Genomic DNA, 9,285 nt, shown 5'->3' with positions numbered 1-9,285 from the left:
CTCATACTGTAATTTAGAGAAGAGTTTCTACGGCCATTAAGAGAACATATCCTCTTACTGTAAAAAGCTGATTCAAAGCATTCACTGTCTTATATGTCAAGAGAATGTCTAAATGTGAAATTTGCTTTGTGCTTTTGCTTCAGATGTAATATCTGGCCAAAATCAGCCCCAGACACTTTATTTCGATAGTCTAGACATTCTACAAAGTAACTTTGCAACTACATGTCAAACTAACTCTCATTAGAGCATTAGTAGAGTGGTAGATGAAAGAAGAATAACTTAAGTTGACACGTACTTGCAAAGTTACTAGTCAGTAGAATGTCTGTTGAGGAGAATCGAAATAAAGTGTAAAAGACAGTCTACTAATATCAAAGACTTTATATTATATTATAGGAAGACGGTGCACTCCTATTACTTATGAATGGGAGAAAGGGCAACACCCAACATGGCGAATAAGCCCCGCCTTCTAGGTGAAAGAGCCAATCGTTGATTAGTGAAGTCATCGCGCCACTGCAGCTGCCAATAGAAGTTCCTATAGATACAAGGCTTGTTCGACTTGATGCAGTGCCACAGACTGATCGGCGGTCTGATTTGAAGCAGAGCATGCCGGTAAGAAATTTTGTCCGACTTTTGAATCAGCGCCGATGCCATGTGACTGTGACGTATGGCTTCAAAGTACCGCGAGAGCGATTCGAGATCAGCCGCCTGAGTCAGCCAGCGCAGTTTCTCAAGAGGAGCTGCACGAGCTCTGATGACGACACAGCTGTTTCATGATTGGCCGGATTCACCGCATGACAACGATCACGTGTATTTCGTGTTTATTGTCGCCCCTTCAGTTCCACTAATGCTCACAAATCTGTATTTTTATAACAGTTAAAGCTCTTTTCATGTAGTCACGATGTTATATTGTGTCATGTTTATCAAAATAAAACTGATAAAAAACGTAGACCCCACTACATTGGTATTTAAATAATATATGCTTATGTTGAACTTTATTCTTGTAAAAACAGAAGCTACTTAAAGTATAATGAAAATGTCTCTGAAACATCAGTGTATTAGTCAAATATTGCATTTATTTCACTTCAGCTGTGATAAAGTATGCAAACGCAGCGCGAGTGTCACTACGAGAAGCAGAAAGTGTCCGACTTCACGTCTCTGTTTTCAGCTCCTCCCCGCCTGCACGCGGCTACTCTCGCCGATCGGTTACATCCAGCCGATGTCGAACACACGTACAGGCAGCGCTCTCAGACTCGAATATCCGCATTGGCTGGTCTTGCGTGAAAAACAAGCTTTTTAAACGCTATTTGAACAAAAGAAACAAGCTTTATGTTTATGTTGTTGTCAGATTTCATTGGTGAAATTTAATAGTGAGCTTAGTGAACAGTTTTGTAGAATTTGATGTTTCTTCATTCAAACCGATAGGAGCTGCACTCGGATGCCCGAGAGGCGTTTCAAAGATGGCCGCCGACTTTGCTAATACCAAAGACTATCCACCTTATTCCTACGCCCCATGACGCTTTGCGCAAATTATGCGTGTAACTTCCGTTAAGCTGTAAACAATCAGTGAAAGGCTCGCTCTATGAACGCAATAATACTTAATAATAATAATATATATATATATATATTTTTTTTTAAACTGGGTACAATGAGATGACATTATTCTACTCACCCTTCAACCAACGAACATTAAAAGGACCTTTAAAAGTGTAAAAGCATCAACAAGGTACTTTCAACAGGCCATGAAAAAGCGCGATTCTTCCACAGCAATAACGGACGGGTTAAATATAACTATAGTGGTATATATCTGTATTATGTAATACACGTTGCCTTAATAAAAAATGTTCATGAACTTCAGCATTGCGTGATACTATTTCAAAGTGATTTCCGTCATTTTTACAGATAATAAATTGTATTTACCTGTGAAAACAAACCTGGAAAGAGACGTGAGGCTTTGAGGAGAAAAACGAGAGATTCTTCGTGCATTCCAGTGAATTATTAATGGGATATATCATAAATTATATTGGGAGAACAGACCACAAATGTGCAGTATATGTTGTCCTTTTTCATACTATTAAATTTCATACTATTAATTTCATACTATTATCGAAATGCAAAAGGGAAAAAAGAAAATAATCACGAAGAAAAGAATGCAGCGACTGAAAAGAGCTTTTGCCATAGATATTCTTGTTGTAACATGTCACGTTAAAATACCAAGCGTTACGTTATTCTCCATGTCTGAAAATAAAACATGAAAGAAAAACTAACAGCTCATTCAGTCAAACTGACGGAGAAGCTTTATGTGTAGGGCAGCCTTATGATTTAAAATGATTCGTTTCAGTCTTTTTAAATGGAAGTTCCCCAAACCGGAAGTGCAACCCATAATTCAAAACGCAGTGGGCTCGTCAGGAATAAGGTGGATAGAATAACACAAGACGCGTCACTCGTATTGTTTTGAAAGGGAGAAAGTGCAACACGCAATATGGCGGAATAAGTCCCGCCTTCTAAATAAGAGCCAATCGTCTAAAGTCATCGCGTCACTGCAGCGGCCGCTAGAAGCTCAGGTTCCTATAGAAACAGTCAGATGTGCGACTCCGAAATGAGACACAAGTTTATGAGACCGTTGTTGTCAGATTTCATTGATTTCAAATATGAAATTTAATCGAAAGCTTGTCAAACAGCTTTGGAGAATTTGATGTTTCCCCATTCAAAGAGATAGGAGCTGCACTTGAATGCCCGAGAGGCGTTTCAAAGATGGCCGCCGAGTGAAATGACTTGTCTTAAAGGGACTTTGCTAATTGACATGTAGTTAGTAGAATGTCTAAAGTGGACCATCGAAATAAAGTGTTGCCCATGACTATCATTTTATCAATTACCATCAACATTTTCTCCCTCAAAGAGTCAATGAAGCATAATAAACCTGTACATTTTCCCTGTGAGTAACACTTCTAAACAAACGAACTAATTGCTAAGCATAACAGATTCTCAAGAGAGGAAATGAGCAGAGATATGAGAAATGAAACGGCAGCTCCTGTAAACTACCCATTCACCATCCTCATCTTTAACCCAAACAGCTCTAAACACTTCACCTCCAGGTCAAAGAAAATTCAATCATTCTGAAAACATAAAACACCAGGCCTCCCATAATCCCCCAGTGGTATGTTTCCACTTTAGCAATAATTGTATTTTCTCTTCAGATATCTAATAGAACAGCAGCAGCAATGGCTTGGTGCTTGTTTAATTTCTTCCATCTGTTCTCTTTTGGACCCAAAGACATGTTGAACAAAAGGGGGAGGCCATTAATAGGAATACAGTTTACAGAAGTGCCAACGGAGCCTGTAGGTTCGGACTGGAATGGGCCAAGAATTTCACCTCATACTTTTAGGCAGAAAAATCTTTCCTCAAATCCTCAAATGCATGGAGCAGCTCATTCATCTGTATGAAGATCTCCAAAAGACTGTTGTCAAAATGTTAATGCAATTCTGTATATAATCAGCAGATGGAATCTGAAACTCTGAACAATGTATTTAATGGGGGATAATAGCGGGGTGCTTTCAGTTTGCGCCATGAAGAAAAAAGCCTAAATGCATGGACTCAAAAATACCTGTCCTTAATAACTACTGAATTGTGAGGCAGCTCAGGTATTTATGTATGAAGCATTGAGTATTAAGTAATACATTTCACTGCTAAAATGCCTAGACTGCTCAACTTCTCTGCTAAAGCATCAGCCAAGAACCAAGCACTTGCAGATGTGTTGAAATCAAAGTTGTTTCCTTGGTCATCGGCGCCATCTAGAGGAGAAAACTGATCATGAAACCCAAATCCCTTATATACTGCACAAGACATTTTGGGGGATCATTTTTGTGCATACTTCTGCAAACATGTCACTTGAGTGAGTAATTTTAATGCAACTATAACAACGCCATTAATGAAAATAACAGTCCCAGGTTGGGATCGTTTATCCCATGCTATACGAGTTTCCCTCAATGATTCTGGGACAAAACAGCCTACAAAACTACAATACAACCGCATGTATCAAGGTTTAATCACTCGGTATGTACAGTATGGAGCAAAACAATCAGATACAAAAATATCGTGAGCTGTTTTACAGATATATGTAGCTTTCATTTCAATAAATGAATTAATTCATTCCCTATGGGTTCAAGCTAATTTTCAGCAGCTTCTATTGGATTGTCACCACACTGCAAATAAATAAATAAAGTATTTTTGTCTTGTTTTGCAGTAAAATATGCATTTTTAAATCAAGATACATTTACTTGAGAAGCAAAATGAGATATAAAGTCATATTAACAAGATATAAAGTCTTGTTTTCTGAAAGTGGGGTAAGAAAAAAGAAAACTTGCTTTAAAAACATCCCAAGTTGGGTTAAATATGGACAAACCCGGCGATTGGGTTAAATGTTTGCCCAACCTGCTGGGTAGTTTTATTTAATTTAACTATTGTTTAAAAATTACTGTACTGCTTACTTAATATGAACCCAAAATTCAAAATCAGACAATTACTAGAGGCAACACTAATAATCAAAAGGTTACCATATATTAATAAGCAATTTAATAAATATTATTTAATTATTATTTATTAAACTTGTTAATTTCCAACCTATTCTGGGTTCATTTTAAGCCAGACATATAGTAATTTTTAAACAATAGTTAAGTTACTACCCAACAGGTTGGGTCAAACATTTAACCCAACCGCTGGGTTAAAACAACCCAATGGTTTGTCCATTTTTAACCCAACCAAAGTCCCCTTAAATCAAGTCAAAAATACTAAGAAAATATATATATATTTTTTGCAGTGCACAGTCAGAAAATCACACGTGCGAAGCCTTAAGAGTTTAAGATTTTTATTATTATTAATATTATTATTTATTAACATCTTCCTTCTTTTAGGACATAATACTGTTTATTTAAAAAAAAAAAAAAAAAAAAGTGTTTAAAGTTTAACATATATTAGAATGTATGTGAAGTACTGAGTCAAGGTCTGAAGTCAGTGGCCCGCATGTCAAAGGCTGTTAATGAGGATGATTTGAAGACACAAAGATGCCTTACAGAAAAGGCAAACACGCTTCGGGTAACAGTGAGTAAATCTTCATTTCCATGTGCGTCATAGTCATGTCATTGCGTTTACTTCTGTCACTATGGAGGACCTGGCTGTCCAGAGATAACAGACAACAACCTGCTAAAACCAACAAGGACATGCAGCAATTTCCAACATTTGTCTCTTCATTGATGTTATCGTCTAATGACGTCTAAACCAGATCCAACATTGTGATATTCGACAAATAGGCTATAAAATACGGCCTTAAACACATAAAAAATGTATTCATGCAATTTGTCAAACAAAAGTGAAGACGCCATAAGCAAAAATTGTCTATAAAACTGCAAAAAGCAATGCTTTCTTTAAAAAAGTGAATGCACTTTTTATTTTTAGGAAAGGCTAGGTTGGTGTAAGAGAAAAGGAAATTCAAAGGTGGCCTTAACGGTGTATGTATCTGATTAATTAATATGAGGCAGACAGTTTATTTAACTTTAGTCATGATGTTTGACCTGTAAGGCTGTCTGTTCACTCTTATCTGTGCGGGGTGAGCAGCATACAAACCCTTGTGTAAACTAAGGTGTAAATTTATAGTTGGTTTGAATGCACTGTCACACCAGTCCATCTCAGCTGCATCACAGCAGCAGGTGCAAATTCACACTATAAGGGAATACTCTGGTTGTAACATGGTCAAATTAAGATCTGCACGGTCAGAGATGAAGTTACTGACCATTTATCTCTTTGGGATTTTTGCTTTTGTGTCATCCTCCACCTCAACAGATGTGCAAAAGATAACAAATGCAATTAAGATGCGCAACTGGAATGAAATATTCCAGGTAAAAGATTTGACGCGCAATGTTCCGACCAATAGGAAGGCACCTGAGTTCATGATGGAGTTATATGATGCCGTTGCGGACTCGAACGGAACGCTGAAAAACTCGAAAGTGCTGGAAGGAAATATTGTTAGGAGTTTCGAAGGTGCGTAAATTTAAACGGTGAAATGGCTGATGTTACAGTGGACGTTTAAGATGGTAATGCGGGTATTTTTTTCTAATCTAGGACAGTCCAGTGGCTCATATCACTTCTTTAATCTGACATCATTCGGACAGGACGAGCGCGTGGTCAAAGCAGAATTCCGATGGTTTCACCAGAAACAGCCTTTTATGGGACGTCATCGCTTTTACAAAGTAAGTTGGGCATTTATAAGTAATCGATTTAAGTATGCAGCGGATTATACGTTGACTTCAATAGCCCAGTTAAGAAAATATATTCTAAGAACGTTTTGCTAACGTGCTCATTAAGTTATGAAAGCCTATATCTGAATGTTCTCTGAAAGTTCAGAACGTCCCGTTTTAAATACCTTTTTATGTTGAGAACATTCCATTTTGTAACTTTACTTTTGAAAGTTCTCCGAACGTTCTAAATCAAGTTGTTACATTAAAAAAAAACATTACGAACGTTCCATGAAAAGTAGCTACATTTAAAAAACGTTCTATGAAAGTTTTTTTGTGCTAACATTTTGAGAACATTATTAAAGGCCTGATAACTTTGAACAAATGTTCTATTAATGTTATTGGAATAATGTTTGTTCATAACTTTGAGAGAACCTTGCCAGAACGTTCCCTGTTAGCTGGAAGATGATGTTCCAAGGCTTAATCTGTTGATGTTCGTCTAAAGCAACCCATACTGTCTTGTAGAAAACTTCACCAGAAAACTCTGTTTTAGGTCGAGCTGTATGAAGTGCTGGACAGCAGACCTAAACCTTGGCAAAGAAATTTGATATGCGCACCTGTCTACACTAGAGGATGGGAGGTATTCAACATCACACAAATGGTAAATAAAATTTCACTATGAAGAAGAAAACTGTTTGTGCTGCTGTTGCAATAACTGCTAAATTATTAACAGGTGACCAGATGGATTCTTCACAGCGGTACAAATAATGGTATCCTGGTCGTGATTGCTTCACCTTCAGGTAACTGGTTTAAGTCCAGCATTCAGATGAACGGGCAGTCCGATGAGACAAATGCATATTTGGTTATATATTCAGATGATGGACGAAAGCGCTACCAACACCCACCTTTCTACACAGGTAATTATTCCATAAAACATACTGAAATTTTCCAGGCACAAGTATAATATATGGGTGTTTTTAGACTATGGACACTTCCAGTGTTACTTCACAATGTCATTTCCATCACATCTCAAATAGCATAGGAAATGGTTGGAAATTTTCATATTTTAAGATTAAAGGTCTGGGTCTGCAACAGGAGTAAAAAAAAAAGCACAATAAGAGCCATTTTAAAAGTAGTAAAAATTATTGATGAAGGCCTGGTAAAGGGTTAGTTTACCCAAAAATGAAAATTCTGTCATTTATTAGTCACCCTCGTGTCGTTCCACATCCATAAGACTTTCGTTCATCTTCAGAACACAAATTGAGATATTTTTGATGAAGTCTGAGAGATTTTTGTCTCTCCATAGAGATCCAACGCAAATACCACTCCAAGGTCCAGAAAGGTATGAAAAAGACATCCTTAAAGTACTCCATGTGACTCCAGTAGTTTAAACTAAAATTTTATGAAGTGACATGAGTGCTTTGTTTGCGCAAAAAAAACCATAATTTACCACTTTACTTTCAAATATTGATCTGCAACGTGCGTTCACAAGAGCTTCACGACGCATGCGTGTTGTGTTCAGACTCACGCGTCAATGCAACATACATGCGCGAGTTCATGAGAGCTTCACGACACATGCATTTTGTTTGCATACTCGCGCGTCAACTCAACATACATGCACGAGTGTTCACGAGAGCTTCACGACGCATGCGTGTTGTGTTCAGACTCACGCGTCAACACAACATACATCCACGAGTGTTCACGAGAGCTTCACGACGCATGCGTTTTGTTCAGACTCGCGCATCAACTCAACGCACATGCGCAAGTGTTCACGAGAGCATCACGACGCATGTGTTGCGTTCAGACTCACGCATCTAAATGAGCACCATGACACATGCGTGTTGCGTTCAGACTCACGCTTCAACTCAATGCACATGCGCAAGTGTTCACGAGAGCATCACGACACGTGTGTTGCGTTCAGACTCACGCATCTAAATGAGCACCATGACACATGCGTGTTGCATTCAGACTCACGCTTCAACTCAGCGCACATGCACGAGTGTTCACGAGAGCATCACGACGCATGCGTGTTGTTTTCAGACTCACGCGTCAACTCAACCACAAGATCTTCACGACGCATACGTTTTGTGTTCAGATTCGTGCATCAACTCAATGCACATGCGCAAGTGTTCGCGAGAGCATCACGACGCATGCGTGTTGTGTTCAGACTTAATTTGTGTTCTGAAGATGAACGAAGGTCTTACGGATGTGGAACGACACGAGGATGAGTAATAAATGACAGAATTTTCATTTTTGGGTGAACTAACCCTTTGAAATTTCCAGAGCATTTTTAATGTGATATTTGTTTAACAAAAATAAAAAGTTTAAATCAGTTTAGATAAAAATCAACCACAGGGACGTAAAAGTACCCAAAGAAGAAAGACTCATATATTGATAACTATAATGCATAATGAAGTGTGCATGTCATAAGTTTTGTGTGTGAAAGTTCTGATATCATTGTTGACTCTCTTTTAGGACAAAATATCAACACATCCCTTAAATTCCTCGAGCCTACAGAAAGTTTAGTGAAGTCAACAATGCGGAACCGCAGGAGCGTGCGCACGTTAACTTCTACATGCCAGAGAACAAACCTCTATGTAGACTTCACTAAAATTGGGTGGTCAGGGTGGATAATATCTCCCAGAGGTTATAACGCATACAGTTGCATGGGCTCGTGTCCGTTCCCGCTGGGCGAAGGTCTACGGGCTACGAATCACGCTACCGTAAGATCCATCATGAACGCGCTGAAACTATCGCAGGAGGCGGGAAAACCGTGCTGCGTACCTGATGTGCTTCACCCCATCAGCCTCCTGTACTTCGACGATGAGGAAAATGTTGTTCTAAAACAGTACAACGACATGGTTGCGGGCAGTTGTGGCTGCCATTAAAATACAAAACGGCAAGATGTAAACTTATCTGTTGATGTGTACTGTTTGAAGCATTACATGTGCCACACTTCAATCAAATGTAAATTTAGATAGCACTAATATAAGTTGTTATTTGTATGGGTATTTGTAAGTCTAAACCAAATTAAAGATATTAAATGCATGCAATACGATAA

General features: G+C 38.3%; 1 protein-coding gene across 2 annotated transcripts; it reads left to right on the top strand.

Moving 5' to 3' along the window:
- Positions 1-4,704: 4,704 nt before the first annotated feature.
- Positions 4,705-9,285, top strand: LOC127523605 (bone morphogenetic protein 2-B-like). Of its 2 annotated transcripts, XM_051914513.1 has the most exons (6): positions 4,705-6,030; positions 6,112-6,239; positions 6,778-6,885; positions 6,958-7,024; positions 7,100-7,141; positions 8,700-9,285. In XM_051914513.1, exons 1-6 carry the CDS (start codon positions 5,739-5,741, stop codon positions 9,110-9,112), a joined length of 1,050 nt encoding a protein of 349 aa, XP_051770473.1. In that variant the 5' UTR covers positions 4,705-5,738; the 3' UTR covers positions 9,113-9,285. The 2 variants fall into 2 exon arrangements, with proteins under 2 accessions (XP_051770473.1, XP_051770472.1); XM_051914512.1 differs by having other exon boundaries at positions 4,706-6,030; positions 6,958-7,141.

This window comes from Ctenopharyngodon idella, chromosome 12 (genome assembly GCF_019924925.1).
Source record: "Ctenopharyngodon idella isolate HZGC_01 chromosome 12, HZGC01, whole genome shotgun sequence".
NCBI lineage: Eukaryota > Metazoa > Chordata > Actinopteri > Cypriniformes > Xenocyprididae > Ctenopharyngodon > Ctenopharyngodon idella.
Note: the sequence above shows the minus strand (reverse complement) of the source record. Positions and strands in the feature narration are given on the sequence as shown.